Source organism: Mandrillus leucophaeus, unplaced genomic scaffold (assembly GCF_000951045.1).
Source record: "Mandrillus leucophaeus isolate KB7577 unplaced genomic scaffold, Mleu.le_1.0 Scaffold265, whole genome shotgun sequence".
Classification (NCBI taxonomy): domain Eukaryota; kingdom Metazoa; phylum Chordata; class Mammalia; order Primates; family Cercopithecidae; genus Mandrillus; species Mandrillus leucophaeus.
This window is the reverse complement of record NW_012102754.1, coordinates 1374287-1393374: the sequence shown is the minus strand read 5'-3', so window position 1 is coordinate 1393374 and position 19088 is coordinate 1374287. Positions and strand designations below refer to the sequence as shown.

The 19088-nt window shown below is 37.1% G+C and overlaps 1 protein-coding gene across 2 annotated transcripts in view; it reads right to left on the bottom strand.

Moving 5' to 3' along the window:
- ULK4 (unc-51 like kinase 4) overlaps window positions 1–19088 on the bottom strand; it is a 780596-nt gene that overhangs the window by 504031 nt on the left and 257477 nt on the right. For both annotated transcript variants that reach the window (XM_011984288.1, XM_011984289.1), the window contains 3 exons: window positions 2778–2911; window positions 508–629; window positions 294–350 (listed from right to left, as the gene is read on the bottom strand). In XM_011984288.1, coding sequence (XP_011839678.1) covers window positions 294–350; window positions 508–629; window positions 2778–2911 — 313 coding nt within the window. The remainder of the gene's footprint in view (window positions 1–293; window positions 351–507; window positions 630–2777; window positions 2912–19088) is intronic.

Below are 19088 nucleotides of genomic sequence, written 5' to 3'. Positions count from 1 at the left end.
TTATTATATTTTTTTCATGACGTTTAATACCAAAATCTATAAAAGTGTTTCTGTGGGCATATTTACCCTATTTGGGCTGTCTCTGAACAAACTACATTATCAGGAGAGAATGTGTTTTCTCCAAATGTCAAATTTTATTACAGTCAACAGATAAAAATATTAAAAGGTCACTTCCCTAGAGACAAATAAATACCAATAGGATTTTTAAATTACCTCATTCTGACACCAAATTCCACAAACAGTAGAGGCAGCCACAATTTTATTAGAAACAAGGAAAATTTAGTGTTACTCACAAGAATAGTTCCGTAGCTGAAAAGAAACTCTTCTGTCACAACTTGAGGTCGAAATACCTGTGCGATGAGAGTTGCTACAGATTAAATTCTGGAAGCTATGTATAATTTTAGCTCAATTTAAAAAAAGAAAATGTTTTGAGTTGAGGATTCTCAGCTCCAGTTTACAAAGAAAACAGGCACATTTATATCCTTTTCCTCCTCAATACGATAGTACCTGTGAAGTTACGAGGTGAAGCACTATAGGCATCAGGGGGAGACACATCTTCAGCTGTTTCACTTGAACTGTTGATGGGTGTTTACGTCCAGAAACATTAGCCAAGGCGTTAAGAATGTCACCTGCGAAGCACAGCACGGAGCACATGTGGAGGTTAAAAACCACAAAACTTAGGAGCCACTGGTCATTGCTTGAAAACCCATGGGACTTCTAAGATAATTAATCTCCAAATAAAATAAGCAGATATACTTATTCATAAGTACTGAAATTACAGCAGACACTTATGGCCTCTGGGGACAGAATGTGATATTCTGCAAAGACACTATAAATAAACTCAACATCTCATTTGGAAATGAAAAATAAAATTTAATAAATTATAAAACAGTAACAGTTTTAGAATTTTTTTTTTGTATTTTTGAAATTTCAATCATAAGCACACATTACTTTTGCAAACAATAAAAAATATTTAAAATAATAAGTGGGCCAAGCACAGTGGCTCATGCCTGTAATCCCAGCACTTTGGGAGGTCGAGGTGGGCGGATCACAAGGTCAGGAGACCAAGACCATCCTGGCCAACATGGTGAAACCTCATCTATACTAAAAATACAAAAATTAGCTGGGCGTGGTGGTGCACACCTGTAGTCCCAGCTACTCGGGAGGCTGAGGCAGGAGAATCACTTGAACCCAGGAGGCGGAGGTTGCAGTGAACTGAGATGGCGCCACTGCACTCCAGCCTGGTGACAGAGCTAGACTCCGTCTCAAAAAAATAAATTAATTAATTAATTAATTAATAATAATAATAATAATAATGTGAACGAATTACAGAACACGATTTACAACTTTTAAAAAAGAGAATAGGTTGGAGGTAAAAAGAGGTAAATTCCCAAAACTTCTCATTGGATGATAAATCTAACAATAAATAAAACTTGCTTTGTGAACATCAGAATCTTATCGTCATATCCTAAAACAGAACAAGTCCGGTAATAAAGAATTTAGCTACCAACTGACCAAATAAAAGACTTCAGGTTGGAGGTAAAAAAGCTTACAATCTGAAATAAATTTTGAGAGGCTCTATTTTCAGTCATCAACAGGCAAAAATAATCTCCTAAAGTATCAGTAAGGGGCAAAAAGTTGCTGTCAGTCAGTCTTGAAGATATTTTCATTACTCTGATTTAATATTCTGAATTCCTGAATCTAAGTACCCTCTACTATCATAGCTTGGATCAAATTTAACATTCTAAACATTTCTGGTTTATAGCTACATCTGCTGGAAAAGCATGGAATGGGATTTAAGCTACATGTACATGCTCCCTAGGTTATTTTAATTTCTGCAAATAACAATGAAATAAGGTATTTCTTTAGCTGTAATAAACATCCTTTGCAGTCATTATTAGATGTTTTATCTTAAGATAAATTTTTCAAACCAAAGAAAGTTTCAAACTTTAAACTTTAAACGAATATCAAAATTATTTAACATTACATTTTAATATTTAAAATTAAAATCCATGCATTTTTATTCTCACTTATTGTGGGAGTTAAAAAATGATTATATGGCAGTAGAAAATGAAAAGATAAATAATACAGGCTGAGAAGGGTGAGTGGATGTGGAGGGATGAGGAAGAAAAGTGGGTGAAAGGGTATGAACATACAGTAAAATAGAAGAAATAAATTCAATGTTTGATAGCAGAGCAAGGTGACTATAGTTAACAAAAATGTATTGTAGGTGGGTGACCGACCCCTAAATACCCTGGCTTGATCACTATGCATTTTATACATACAACAAAATTTCTCATATACCCAATAAATTTGTACAGATAAAAGAAAATCTTGTTTCAGCAAGGGAAAAAAATAAAATCTAAGCATTTTTGAAGTCTTTTTTTAACAATAAATAAATTTGTGCTCTAATTTCAAGAGACAATTCTTTTCTTCTGATTTAGGCAAAAAAGAAAAGTTACCCCCAAATACTAGCATAAGTCCAATTTTAAGGAATTAAACCACTTTTCTTTTGTATATTTTCTAAAATCGCCAGTTTCCCTCAGATCACACCTTAATGTGACATTGTCTCATCGTGCCTCACCACATCACTGATGCAAAATAATTACAAAAACAGATAAAGCAAATTTAAATCTTGAAACTACATATTCGTGAAAAATTGTCTTTGCATTTGCCTTCAAGAACAGACAAGTAAGAATAAAAAAGAACTGATGCCTAAAAGCCAAGTCTTAGAAAGGTGAGCAGGAATGGGGCCTGAGGACAAGACTCCAATTTACCCAGGATTCGTGGCAGCTCCTGCACGATGTGACAGATGAGAAGATCCAGACATTTGGACAGGTATTCATTGCCACTTTGCTGCTCCTTGCCTGGAGTGGTCTTTCTGCTGTCTCTCTCGATGTACATCACCAGTCTACACACAGGAAAGTGCAAAGATTACCTCTCATGATAAAACACTTGATAGCATCGGTCCGAAAATGCCGCCAAGGCAAGTGTTTCCAGAGGGCACCCTCCCAATCACATTGACATTTAGATTTGTAGCAACTTGTCGGGCACAATTTTTGCCTCAGAAAACTCAAAACATTTATGGAGAAAGAAAACAAAGCAACTTCAAATCTCTCTGCTAATGTCCTGATTTCATTTGCCTTGGCCAATGGAAACAAACAATATTCACCAGGTGATAAATGAAAGACAAAGAGATGTCTGGACAGAAGAGGGCTCTTTATATTTCAAAGGTTCAAAGTAAAGCCACAAGTTAACTGCACATTTGTATATCATTAGTATTCAATTTGCTTGAGACCCTAGATAATTCATATGAATTTCAGTTCTCTCAGTAAATTGTGTACAGAAATCCAAAGAAAATGTTTCATTTTAACACTGGGTTATACAGATGACAGACAATATCTAAATATCTGGCTTTTACATGTCTCTTTCTCTACTAGTTTTATGATACCTGCCTTTTAAAGCTAACTTATTTCTTCTTTCAAACTACTAGCATTCTTTAAACATTCATTTCTGAACCAACCACTTCAACCCAGAACCAGGGAGTCTACTGGACCATCACCTTAGACATTTAAGGTGTTACTACAAACTTTTAGGTCCTCTCCACATTTTCTCCCCTTTGCTGGACTTGCTAGTCATTTTCTCAAGTTCCCATTCCCCACAACCCCCTACAGCGCAGCAAGTCCACTGATTTCACCATGCAAAAGGCCCTGTAAGGCAATCTCCCTGGTTACCACCATCCATCTATCCATTTCTGTTATTCTCACCCATCCACCCAACTTTTACTTCTCAGGAAGAACTTCCAACCAATCTCCATTGTAAATTGGAGTTTTATATATAATACACACATATACATAAGATGTATTGAAATCTTCATACTTAGCATTTATGTGGCTCTCTCAATAGATTTATTCATGCATTTGTGTTTCCATGTATTACTATTTGGACCTCACCATATGAGGATGAACCCAAATCAGGAAGTTAGCCTTGATTCTGTATCAGCCAGTTAGCATTTTCTGTTCTAGTCACCAATTACATGGCTACAGCCATAATTACTGTTCAATCTACTTGTTCCTCAGTCGCCTTCAATCCGGCTTTCTCCGTCGTCACTATCTCTAAAGTCACATGACATCAAATCCAATGGGCCTTCATCTGCCTTCACCTATACAAGTCAACAGCATTCAACACTGTTGCCACTCCTAGGTGCAAAAACTTGCACCTAGATGATGTCCTCTACCATAACATTATCCTTTATTAGCTTTCTTCTCCAGTTTCTCTGGTTGTTCCTTCTCTGTCTTTTGCTGGTTCATGCTCTTAAATGCTGAAGTCTGTCAAGACTGAGTTCTAGGTCCACAACTATCCTCTTTCTACCTGTTTAACCCAGGCTATCTCATTCCTACCAATGATTTAAATTACCACTTATCTATACAGATATCTTCCAATTACATATCTGCAGCTCAAACCCAATCTCTAAGTTACATATCAATATATTCAACTGCTGACTTGACATCTGATTTTATCTGTCTTAAAGGGACTTCAAACTCTATATATCCAAAATAAAAATCATCATCTCACCAAACCTGGTTGTCTTCCAGAGCACAATATCCCACTGTATAGTATCACTCTCTACCTTATTAAACAAACCAGAAAACTAGGAGAGTCATCCTTAACACCTCCTTTTCTCTCACTTCCCATATTAAGTCAATCATTGAATATTCTTCCAACTCTTTCACTTCTCCACTCCAAACCAATAGCAAGCTACCATACTTCCTTCTCCTGGACTATTACAATAGCCTTCTAGCTAACTAGTCCATCTGCTTCTACTCTGCCACTCTAATCCTTGCACATTCTACATCTAAACTAATCTTGTTCATCAGGTCACTCCCCTATTTAAAATCCTTCCATGGCATCTCATTGCTCTTCACATAGGAGTTCTTAAAACTCCCTATCATGACCTTCATGGTCTGACCCCCAATTACCTCTCCAGTTTCGTCTTGCTTTCTCTCCTTCCTGTCACACCGGGTTCTCTGTCTCTTAAATACAGTACCTCCCCATGCAACAAGCTACTGCCTCTGCCTAGATGGCTCTTCTCTTCCCCCTTTGCCAATAAATTCATATGCATGTTTCATAACTCACTGTAATCTCCAATGACTTCCTTAAATTAAAGCCCTCTATGGTACTGTCTCATAGCATGGAAGGATTACCCAACTGTAATTTTATAGTATATTTTTAATTATTTGATAATGTTTGTCATCCCAGTAAACTTAAAAATACCTAAGGGCAAGGACTATATCTGATTCTTCTCACCACACCCTTCCACTTCTGTGCACAGTTCTTAACTCTAATTTAGTGTTCAATACATATTAGCTGAATAGGTAAATATTGCTGTTGAAACTGCCATAAAGTTCTATCTAGTTCTCTACAGCAATTCCTTCTCATTATTCCCAAGGCCCATTTCTTAATTCTGCTATTTAATGTGTGTTTGCTTAAAATTTATACTGCATATAAAAAGTTAAAAAAAATAAAAAACTTGCACCTAGAAAAAAATACCAGAAGCAAAAAGACCAACTGGAGAAAAATATTTCCATTTCATATCACAAAATGTTAATATTATATGTGTACACACACACATATGCCCCCAGATAATAATTAGAAAAAGACTAACAAAAGAAGATGAACAAATGAACAAGGACTAGGAAAAGGCAGTACACACAGAAGAAAATACAAATGTTTCAAGAAAAAGACATTCCGTTTCACTCCTAATAAAATAAATATACATAAAATGACATCTATTTTTACCTCATGGGGCCAAAACTCAGAAAATCTGACAAGACTGCCATCAAGCCTCTGAAGATACTGATACTCCAGTACATTGCTGCTGGAAATGTAATCGAGTATAAATCCCAGGCAGAGTGAGCTGCCAATAATTTGAAAATTAATAATCTAGTAATTTCATCTCTAGGAACAAAGTATTCTATAGATATACTTGTACACATATATGACACATACACAGTTTGCTATTTATAACGTCAAAAAATTGGGGTGGGAAGGATTTAGCAAAAGGGGACTGGTTAAATAAAATATGGTACATAATTAGAATGCAGCTGTCAAAAAGAAGCAGCTCTTTATACACTATATGAAAAAGCTACAATACATGTTTTTAAGAAAATAAGCAAAGTTCAAAATAGGGAACTTTTGCTTATAAAGGGAGGGAAATAATTCATATTCATATTTGCTTAGATTTTTTAAAAATCCAGAGCAATAAATAAGCTAATAAGGATGCTTAATTTTGCATGGTGGTAATCCAGGGTAATGAAGCATAGATGAGAAATTTTTCGCTTTGATTTTTTTTTTTTTTTTTTTGGTTTTTGAACCATAAGTATGCATTACCTACTCAAAGTTTTTAATGTATATATGTATGTACATATATATACACACACATATATATACACATACACACACACACAGTTTTTTTTTTTTTTTGGAGACGGAATCTCACTCTGTCGCCCATGCTGGAGTGCATGCAGTGGCACAATCTTGGCTCACTGCAACCTCTGCCACACAGGTTCAAGTGATTCTCAGGCCTCAGCCTCCAGAGTAGCTGAGATTACATGCATCTGCCACCGCACACAGCTAATTTTTGTATTTTTAGTAGAGATTGGGTTTCACCATCTTGGCCAGGCTGGTCTTCAACTCCTGACTTTGTGATCCACCCGCCTCAGCCTCCCAACGTGCTGGGATTACAGGTGTGAGCCACCATGCTCAGCCAATGTTTTTAAATATTAAGTAATATTGTTGTCCCACAGAGCCTTTTTAAAACATGTTTTAGGAGCTATAATGTTCAATTTCCCAGGATGCCCTGCCAAATAATAAATAATGAGTGCAAGGCAAACAGACAGCCCAATTTGTAAGATTTATGCTTTCTCACAGTGTCAAGTGTCAGGCTGACTTTACAACAGTACTCCAGCAGTACCCCAAAACTTAATTGTGGTTTGTGTCCATTATGATTCCTAGATTCTTTCTTTCAGCAGGGTCAAATCTTTTACCTTGACAATATTGAAACAGAGATGTCAACCAAATCTGGAAGCAATTCTCACCTGTTGTACTTTCTGACAGTGTGATCTTATACAAATTAAACTCTTACAAACTTCAGTTTTCTAATTTAAAAAATGGGACAGTGCCTGCCTTACGACTGCTGTGAGGATGTAAATGAATTGGTAAATACTCAAGAAACAGTAGCTACTATTATCAACACCACCAAACCTGGGATACTGCTTTCTTGAGTACACAAATCTTAAGAGAAAATCCCCAGAGAAGGCTAACACTCTGCCTTCCATCCCATTCTCTGAATCACGAATCACCATGCTCAAAAGTCCTGCCCTACTTCCCCTGCATTTTGAAGAACTGCTTCACTTATTAAAATGAAAGAGAGGCCGGGCACGGTGGCTCATGCCTGTAATCCCAGCACTTTGGGAGGCCATGGCGGGGGGATCACCTGAGGTCGGGAGTTCAAGACCAGGCTGACCAACATGGAGAAACCACGTCTTTACTAAAAAAATACAAAAATTAGCTGGGTGTGGTGGTGCATGTCTGTAATCCCAGTTACTCGGGAGGCTGAAGCAGGAGAATCTCTAGAACCTGGGAGGCAGAGGTTGCAGTGAGCCGAGATCACACCATTGCACCCCACCCTGAGCAATAAGGGTGAAACTCTGTCTCAAAATATAAATAAAATAAAATAAAATAGAGCCTGACATCTCTTCAGAGATGAGACAGAATTTGATGCCATTAAAATGGTTCTACTCCTTTTGATATAGGAAGAATAGAAACATTTTCTTTAAGGAAATAGTTTTGTCTTCATTAAACATGTAGAATATATAACTATTTATTTACCCATCATCCTACTAAAAGACATGCCGGGTGCTTTCAGCTTTTCTTCTCAAAAAGCAATGCTTGAGAAACACTGTTGCATCTGTCTCCTGGTACACGTGTGCAAGAGTTGCTAGGGTACATATATAGGAATGGAAACTCAAATACGCAACTTCAGGACACTGCCAAACTGGTTTCCAAAGTGGCTGTCCCAATTTATTCCCACCAGTAACGTATGTGTTCCCTCTAAGTTACAACCTCACCAATACCTACTGATATCAGATTTAATTTCTACTCATCTATTTATGGAGTCTAAAGTGGTACCTTGAGTATTAATTTGAATTTTCATAACTATTAATGACATTGAGAATTTCTGAGGAAAATGAGGAAATATGAACAGTAAGTGCCTGAAAATGCCTGTTTCTGAAATGCCTGTTCAGGTCTTTTGCTCATTCTCCCATTGGGTTGTTGATCTTTTGTTATTGATTTGGAGACATTAATTATACGGTCTGGATCTTTTATCTTCTTCCTCTTTGTCCCTTTCTTTATCCTCTTTCTTCCTTCTTCTTGTTTCTCCTCCTCCTCTTGTCTTTCACAGTGAAGTCCTCAGTCCACTGGAAAGTGATTGATCATGTGGGTTGAGGTGGGAATCTAATTCCATTGCCTTTCCAAGTGGATGAGCACTTCTCTGGTACTCTGTGTTGAAAAGGTATTTCTAAAACCAACAGTGAGGAAAGAGGGGTAAAAGATCAAATATTGGGCAAAATCTGATTAAAAAGCAGTTTGAACCTTAGATTATCTCCTCTGGCCAATACATATAGGTAGGTAACTGCCACTAGGCTTGCACCCCGGCAAAAGTCTGAACATTTATTCTCTAGAGAAAATAAAAACCATCTAGACTGAGAAATAGCAGACCAAGTTGAAGACAGGACTACCAAACTGCAAACAGAGAGACTCAGTGAATTTATGCACAGTAAATACCGAAACTTCAGCTCCCTTAGCCCAGTGGACTCCTGGGACTCTGGTAGCCCAGTCATTTCCTTCCAAGCATGTGACTGGAACACTCTGAATGTGCTCTTCTTTGGCAAAACTAAATAGCCCAAGAGAAATAGCCAGAGACATTCATGCTAAAGTTCACATTAAAAATACCTGTACAGATGATCTTAGTGTAAAGCTCAAAATCAAAATTCACCGACATACTGAGAACTTCTAAAATAGGCTGTCATTCCTTCAACTCCTAATCATAAGGAGATCAAACATTACCAAATAGCTGAAAGCCTGGCTTGTCTGCTCTACATTGATGCCTGCTGGTATTCATCCACATTCTTTTTCGTTGCTGTGTAGTGTTCCAGTATGTGAATATACCATAATTTACTTACCCATTTTGTTGTGGATGAACATTTGGGCTATTTCAACTAATGAACAGGGCTAAGCATCACTTATGCTGGATGTATGTAAACATTTCTGTTGGATATATCTGTATCCTTGGAAGTAAAATTGCTGGGTCACAAAGCATGCCTCGATTCAGTTTCATACACACTGATGATCAGTTTTCTAAAGTCATCATTATATCAATTTATACTCCAACAGGTACATATAAGAATTCCAGTTTTTTGGCCGGGCACGGTAGTTCATGCCTGTAATCCCAGCATTTTGGGAGGCCGGGGCAGGCAGATCTCAAGGTCAGGAGATAGAGACCATCGTGGCTACCATGATGAAACCCCGTCTCTACTGAAAATACAAAAAATTAGCTGGGCGTGGTGGCGGGTGCCTGTACTCCCAGCTACTCAGGAGGCTGAGGCAGGAGAATGGTGTGAACCCGGGAGGTGGAGCTTGCAAAAAAAAAAAAAAATTCCAGTTTTTCTACATCCTTGCCAAAACCGTACGTTATCAGGCTTTTTAATCACAGCCATTCTAGTGGGTATATGTTGGTAACTCATTGTGATTAAACTAAATTTTCCTGATGACTAGTCAGGTTAAGCATCTTTTCAGGTGTTAACTGGCCATCTGGAGATAACCAGTTTTGTAAAGAGTTTGTGCAAGTCTTGTGCTCATTTTTCTATTGCGTTATCTGTCCTCTTTTCCTTGATGAAGTAAGTCTGTACATATTTCTGTTAAGAGACCACTATTGATTATACATATCGATTATATATGTCTCTTACTCTATGGCTTATCTTTTTACTCTTTTAATGTCTTTGAATGAACCATAATTTTAAGGTAGCCTAATTTTATCAATATTTTCCTTTCTGACAATGCTTCTGTGTTCTGTTAAAAAAAATTCAGTCTACACAAAAGTCATTAAGATATTTTCATATGCTATCTACCAGAAGCTCTACTGCTTTACCTTTAGGAATTTAAACAGAAAATCATAAAATCTATCTGTATTGATCTTTGGTACAGCGCAGTACAGCTTAGGAGTAGAGTTTTTATTTCTTTCCTATATTGATACCCAAATTATCTATTACCATTTATTATAAAACCCACTGTTTTCTCACTGTTTTCCTCTGTACCTCTCCTACTCTTCTTCATGTCTTCTATACTTTTGTCTCTCTATACTGACCTCAGACTTCTCCCAGATAGTATTTCTCTGCTTTGTAGAGTCTAATCTGTTAACCAAATCCACTGAGTTCTTACTTTTAATTATTGTATTTTTCAGTTCTAGAATATCCATTTGGGTTTTTTTTAATAGTTCCAGTTCTCCACTGAAATCCTTAGTCTTTCAAATTCCTTGACTATATTAATCACAGTTACTTTAAAGTCTGTATCTGATAACTCCATTGCCTGTATTCCCTATGGATACTGTCTCTCTTGTTGATTTTATCGCTTTTATTCATATCATCTTGTCTCCTGTAGGCCTGATTACTTTCTATTGAGTATTAGACTCTACACCTGAAAACTAGGGAGATATTCTGAGGCCTAGGGTTACGGTTAGACTTCTCCAGACAGGATTTGCATTTCCTTCTGGAAGGCAGCTAAAACACCAAACAATCTAGATCATCTTAATCCAGAGACTGAGATGATTCAAAAATGAGCTTCTCTCCTTGTTTTGGGAAATCCTCATGTAGATTTCATGTAGATACAACCCATGGAGTGTATATTCAAGTGCAGTGAAACAGACAGCTACCCCAGAAACAGAAAACAGAGAAAATAGAAATGTTTATCTTCTGGCAGTCAGGGAATCCAAATGAAATCCTCCAAATTTACAGAGTATAAAAAAAGCAAATTCACACTTGTCTATAAGGAATCAATTTTTCTCTAAAGTTTAAATTATCCATTATAAAATTTGATAATGTGTTGCTTAACTACCATGGTTTGAAATATCTTTCACTTAAGGCAAAAACTATTCAAATCATTTTCAAACACTAGTACAGACAGTTAATACATAAGAAAATATCCATTACATCTGCTGGGGGAAATAAAAGACTAATGGTATCCATAACAGTTTAAAACTAACTCTAGAATGATGCTCCATTTCTTCATGTTCTCCCCAATGCCTCCCCATTACAAGATGTGTTTTCATGGCTACAGTAGAATAAATTGACTTTACTGACAAGAGAACATTATTTTCTAAAAGAATTCACATTCTATAAAGGAGATAAAATGTGAAAACATTTGAGCATAGTGTCCACAAATACTTCACAGGCGTTCTACAAAAGGCAGCAAATGATATTTCTCAGTGTTCTACAAGGGCATATCAAGTTAAAAAGATAACACGCTGAAAAGAAATCCAAATAAACAAGATCAGATCAATTCTTCTTTGTGTCCCTTACTATCTTTTTTTTTTTTTTTTTTTGAGATAGAGTCTCACTCCGTTGCCCAGGCTGGAATGCATCGGCATGATCTCAGCTCACTGCAACCTCTGCCTCCTGGGTTCAAGTGATTCTCCTGGATCACCTTGTAGCTGTGATTACAAGTGTGTGCCACCATGCCAGGCTAACTTTTGTATTTTTGTTTTATTTGTTTCATTTAATTTTGGTATTTTTAATAGAAATGGGGTTTCACCATGTTGGCCAGGCTGATCTCGAACTCCTGACCTAAAATGATCTGCCCACTTCTGCCTCCCAAAGTTCTGGGATTACAGGCATGAGCCACTGCACCCAGCCAACTATCTTTAACAGTATTATTTCTCCCCAGGACATACCCATTTCCCAAACTACTGTCACTCCAACCCCTGCATTTCTCTCCATTTATCTCTCTGATTCATTCCCTCTAATCTGACCACAATTTTCTTGCTCACATCACCACAGGAATCCCACGCTCATTGCACATACATCTACCTTTAGGTAACTCTGATCAGCCTTCTATTAAGACCTCCTGCTATACCTCCGTGATTCTGAGGCCAAACTCAGCAAATCCTATACCTAATATCTATACCAGTACAATGTCTACAGCAAAATGAGTTCAATGAGTACAAGGAAGATGACATCAGTTTATTCATTCAATAAACATTTACCGTGTCTACTATGTGCTAAGTATTTTTCTAGTTGATGTAGATACAACTCATGGAGTGTATATTCAAGTGCAGTGAAACAGACAGCAAATAAGCAACCAGAAAATAGCTTAGGTGGTGACACGTACTATGGAGAAAATTAAAGAAGAGTAAGAAAACTAGTCACTTGCCAGAGAAAACCTCTCGACAGGATGTCATTGAAGCGGAGACCACAAGCGGTAAAGCAAGCAAGCAATGCGAACAAAACATTCCAAATAATTGTTAAGCCACATGCAACATCCCAAAGGCAAACACATGCTTGCTGTGCACTTGTGTAGCTATAGCACACTGTAAGAAAAGATCAGAAAGGTACCCAGGCTCCGAACCACGTAAGGGATTGTATGCCAATGTAAGAAGCTTGCATTTTACTCTCAAGGAGAAAGAGTGGCATGATCTGATATGTGGCTAAAAAAATAGCATTCTGGGTACCGTGAGTAAGATAGACTGTGGAAATGTAAGAAGGAAGACCAGTTGAGAAGCAACTGTAACAGTTCGAATGAGAAGTCATGGTGGCTTTGGTTAGTGTGGTAGTGAAGAAATGGTGTGAATTGATGAGATTATGGATATCTTTTCATAGTACAAATAATTAGATTTGCTGTTGATTGGATATGAGATGTAAAAAAGAGAAGTCAAGAATAATGCTATGCAACTAAGCAATTGGAATAACAGAGCCACCATTTACTAATATAGGTAAAGACTGCTAGAATAGCAAGTCTGGAGCAGAAAAATCATTATCAGACATTAAAGTTTCAGTAGCACATGGAGAGTTGGTATACGAGTGTGAGTTCATAGAAAAGGTTTGGGTTGATGACATTAATCTCAGAGCAGGCCATGGATGGATGGTATTTAAGGCAATTGTCTTGGTCAATCTGTGTTGCTATAAAGCAATGCATAGGTTGGGTAATTTATAAAGAAAACAATGTGTATTTGGCTCATGATTCTGATGTCTGTAAAAGTTCGAGATTCGGCAGCTGCATCTGGCGGGATCCCAGGTTGCTTCCACTCATGATGGAAAGCAAAGGGGTGCCAGGGTGTGCAGCGATCACATGGAAAGAGAGGAAGCAAGAGAGGGGGCAGGTATAAGGCTCTTTTTAACAACCAGCTCTGGTGAGAACTAACAGAGCAAGGACAGCCCCAAGCCATTTATAAGGGATCCATCCTCATGACCCAGACACCTGCTATAAGCACCACCTCCAACACTGCAGATCAAATTTGGAGGTCTGAGGGACAAATATCAAAACTCTAGAAGCCATCAGATTAAAGGAGATCACCTGGGGAGTGAATGTCCAAGGACTGAGTCATGGAACTACTACAAAGGCTGAGATGATAAGAGAGGAAACTAAGGAAGAGTGACTAGTGAAGGGTGGAGAAAACCCAAAAAAACTGCCCTGGGTGTCAAGTAAGAAAGCACTTCAAGAAGGAAGACAGTAGACTTCTAGTTTCTGGTAAATGTGAATTAGGTTATTCAGACAAACATTCCTATTATAAATAAAACAAAAATGAAAAGATATATATATATATCTCCACAGCATATATGTATACACATATATAATGTATATCCACTTGATATATAATCACAGCAAACTATATGGTTTATAAACCAACACACAACGCCTACAATCACTGTCTGATGTTAAACAAGAACTTGTAGTTTTACACTGATGTCACCATCTTGGCCTTCGGTCTTATGAGTATCAGGTCTGATACTCATGATCCCAACTCCCACAAAAAAAAGACCAAAACAGTGATTAAATAACTCCATTTTGACTAGAGTACCTGAAGGAGAACACTGAAGTACAGCAGGGGAGTGGCAGAGACACCGTGGAACATGAAGACTCAGGATGGCTGTATTGAGAAGGAATCCAAATACCCTGCTCTCTGCCACCCTGTCTCCCCAGTTGGGATCAACTCAGAATCATGAGGAAACTCCCCCTACAAGAAAAAGGTAAAGCAAGGAGCCCCCAGTAGCTCCTACTAATGTCATGAAAACCTGCAGTTTTTGTTGCTGAAGAATCTTGCACTCCTCATGGACCAATTGCAGTTCAGGAAGCTACCAGGAGTTCACATGGCTGCACTGTGTCAGAGAAGAAGCCGACATTGTGCCCTATTTTCCCCCTGACCCAAGCTGCTACTGCATAATGCCATCTTCACACTGGAGCCACTGCTAGAGTGTGTCCTTCCCCAGGACCCAACAGCCACTGTATCTCCCCACCCCAAAGGCTCCACCATACTCAACAGTCCTGCAGCCCCTTGGAGCAAACAAGCCTGCCAACCTGCTCCCAAAGGAACAATGCCTGATCTACCATTCATCAAGTTCCATTCCCTCTTGGCATGGCACGAGAGACAGCTTGTTACTTCCAACTCCGGAGGTGGGAAGCAGCTGAGCTGCCAGTCAACCAGCCCTGCACTCCCTTGGTGTAGTGCATGAGACAGCCTGCCACCCTGCCCTCAGGGAAGCAGCCCAAGCTGGTAGACCAGTTGCACAAACTCCTGCAGCCCAAGCCACTGGGTACTCACAGGCATTGTTAATACTGACTATAGCTGAAACAACTGCACAAAGAAAGACTACACTACTGCACCTACCCAACACCAACGCCAACAAACCCAACACAACCAACGTCATAAGACAGATTTTCAAAATTATATTAAGTATCTTTTCTGACTATAATGAAATAAAACTAAAAATTAATAACAGGAGAAACTCTGCAAGCTATACAAATACATAGAAATTAAACAATATACTTTTGGACAACAGAAGGGTCAAGGAAGAATTTTTTTTAATTTAAAAATTCTCTGATACAAATAAAAATAGAAACACAATGTACTAAAACCTATGAGATACAACAAAAGCACTTCTAAGAGGGAAGTTTATAGCAATAAATGCTCACATCAAAAAATAAGAAAAATCTCAAACAACCTAACATTATACACCAAGGAACTAGAAAAACTACAACAAACTAAACCCAACATTAGTAGAAGGAAAGAAGTAACATAAGTCAGAGCAGAAATAAATGAAATGGAGACTTTTTAAAAGTACAAAAGGTCAGCAAAATAGAGTTGGTTCTTTGAAAATATAACAAATCTTTAGGTGGACTAACAAAAAAAGAGAGAACATTCAAATAAATTCAGAGATAAAAAGCAGATATTACAATGGATGTCACAGACTAAAAAGAATCATAAGACTATTATGAACAACTATACACCAAAAAGTTGAAAAATCTATCAAAAATGGACAAATGCCTCGACACATACAGTCTATCAAAATTGAATCATGAAGAAATAAAAAGTCTGGCCAGGCGCAGTGGCTCATGCCTGTAATTCCAGCACTTCGGGAGGCCGAGGCGGGTGGATCACGAGGTCAGGAGATCGAGATCATCCTGGCTAACACGGTGAAACCCCGTCTCTACTAAAAATACAAAAAAATTGGACGAGCTACTTGCGAGGCTGAGGTAGGAGAATGGCGTGAACCCGGGAGGCGGAGCTTGCAGTGAGCCGAGATAGTGCCAATGCACTCCAGCCTGGGTGACAGAGCGAGACTCCATCTCAAAAAAAAAAAAAAAGAAAAAGTCTGAAGAGACCAATAATGAGTAATAAGTAATAAGAATGAATCAATAATAAAGTCTACCATCAAAGAAAAGCCTAGAGCCTGATGGCTTCACTGCTGAATACTACCAAACATTTAAAGAACTAACACTAATCCTTTTCAAAATACTCCAAAAATTGAAGACGAGTAAGTCTTTCAAATTCATTCTACAAGACCAGTATCACCACAATATGAAAACCAGAGAAGGAAACTACAGGCCAATATCCCTGATGAAAAATCATTCACCATAATCAGGTATATATAATTCATTCCAGGGATGCGAGGACGGTTCAACATATGCAAATCAATGAATGTGATCCATCACATTAACAAAATTGAGAACAACAACCATATGATTTCAATGCATGCAGGGAAAAAATTTGATAAAAGTCAACATCCTTCAAAATAAAAACTGTCAACAAATTAGATATAGAAGGAATGTTTGTACCTCAACACAATAATGGCCATATATGACAAACCCACAGCTAACATAATACATGAATAGGAAAAAAAAAAATGGAAAGCTTTTCCTCTAAATTTAGAACAAATCAAGGATACCCACTTTCACCACTTTTATTCAACATAGGCAAGAGAAAGAAAGGGCATCCAAACTGGAAAAAAAAAATTTAAAAAGGAGGGAGTTCAATTGTCACTGCTTGCAAATGGTATAATCTTGAAGCCACAGAAAATCCTAAAGACTCTACCAAAAAACTCTTACAAATAGTAAGTGAATTCAGTAAAGCATTTCTATATATCAATAGCAAACTATCTGAAAAAAATCAAGAAAGCAATACCATTTATAAGAGCTATAAAACAAATTTTTGTTAATATGTTTAGTCAAGGAGGTGAAAGCCGTCTACAAGAAAAACTACGTAACAGTGATGAAAGAAATTAAAGAGGACACAAGTAAATGGAAAGATACTCCATGTTCATGGATTAGAAAAATTGACATTGTTAAAACATCTATAGTACCTGAAGTGATCTACAGATTAAATGCAATCTTATCAAATTACCAATGACATTCTTCACAGAAACAGAAAAAAAATTCTAAAATTTCCATATAACTACTAAAGACCCCAAATAGCCAAATCAATTTTGAAAAAAAAAAAAAGAACAAAAGCTGGTGGCATCAGACTACCAGACTTAAAAACGCACTACAAAGATTTAATAACCAAAACAGCATGGAACTAGCATAAAAACAGACACACAGACCAATGACACAGAATGGAGAACACAAAAGTAAATTCATACAATTACAGTCAGCTGATTTTCAACAAAGATACCAAGAACACACTTCGGGAGATGGCAGTCTCTTCAATAAACGAAGCTGGGAAAACAGGATATCCACATGCAGAAGAGTGTTCTAGACCCCCTCACTCTCACCATATACAAAAATGAAGTCAAAATGGACTTAAATTCAAGATCTGAAACTAGGAAACTGCTAGAAGAACACAGAGGGAAAGTGCTTCATTGGTCTGGTCCATGATTTTTTGGATAGGAACTCAAAAGTGCAGGCAACAAAAGTGAAAACAGACAAATGAGATTGCATCAAACTAAAAAGCTTCTGCACAACAAAGGAAACAAGAGCGAACAGACAGCCTACGGAATGGCAGAAAATATTCACAATCCATGCATCTGATAAGAGGTTAATATACAGAATATATAAAGAATTCAATTCAATAGCAAAAAAAAAAAAAATCTGCTAAGAAATGGGCAAATGAGTAAACATTTCTCAAAAGACATACAAATGACCAACAGGTATATTTTAAAATGCTCAACAACATCACCAATCATCAGGGAAATGCAAACTAAAACCACAATGACGTATCACCTCACCCCAGTTAGAGTGGCTATTAACAATAATAACAATGACAAATACTGGCATAGATGTGAAGAAAGGGGAATTTTTATACAATGTTAGAGGGAATGTAAATTAGTACGGCCATTATGAAAAACAGTATGGGGGTCCTCAAAAATTAAAAATAGAACTACCATATAATCAAGCAATCCTACTATTGGGTATTTATCCAAAGAAAAGTAATTCAGTATATTAACGGCATACTTGCACTCCCATGTTTACTGCAGCACTGTTCACAATAAGCAAAGATATGGAATCAACCTAAGTGTCCATCAATGAATGGATAAAGAAAATATGGTAAGTATACACAATAATAATATTCAACCATAAAAAGAATGAAATCTTGTCATTTGCAACAACATGAATAGAACTGGAGGACATCATGTTAAGTGAAATAAGCCAAGCACAGAAAGACAAATACTCCATGATCTCGCTCAGATGTGGAATCTCAAAAAGCTGATCTCATAGAAATAGAGAACAGAATATTGGTTACCACATTCTGGGGAGGCTAAGTGGGTGGGGAGGGGGAGGACAGGGAAAGCTTGTACAAAATTACAGTTTGATAGGGAAAATAAGTTCTCATGTTCTATTGCACAGTAGGGTGACTATTACAAAATTGTATATTTCAGTATCTCAAAATAACCAGAAGAGAGGATTTTTTAATGTTCTCACCATAAGAAAATAATAAACATTTGCAGTGACATGCTATATACCCTAATTTAATCATTACACAATGTATACATATATCTAAACATCGCAGTGTACCCCATAAATATGTACAATTATTATGTGTCAAGTAAAAATAAAATAAAAAGAAGAACTCTTGGTTTAGATAAAATTTACAGTGATTGCATCACACACAAGCAGAAAAGGTGTCATCTCTGAAACCATTTAAATGGAAGAGGAGATGATCTAGTCTGGAATACTGTGTCAGATGATGCAGGAGAAACTCAAGGAACTGATGTTCAACATGCTGTGGTGACACTTCAATAAAGCAGTTTAAAAAGAGGTGTTGAATACATTTATTTTACAAAATGCAAGAATGCAATCTTCCAAACCAGTACATTATCTTATATATACACTTATAAATAAATACATGTAACTACAATAATAAATTAAATATTTACAAAAAACAGGTAAACAGTCATCTATTTCATCAAATTCATTTAAACATTTATATAATTACCATGTTTTCCCCCTAAAAATATTTCTTTCTTAGATATTCCATTGAAAAATTAGGCTTTCATATAATCAAGATTGCCTTCAATTCAACTAAACACAAGATGTTTGGG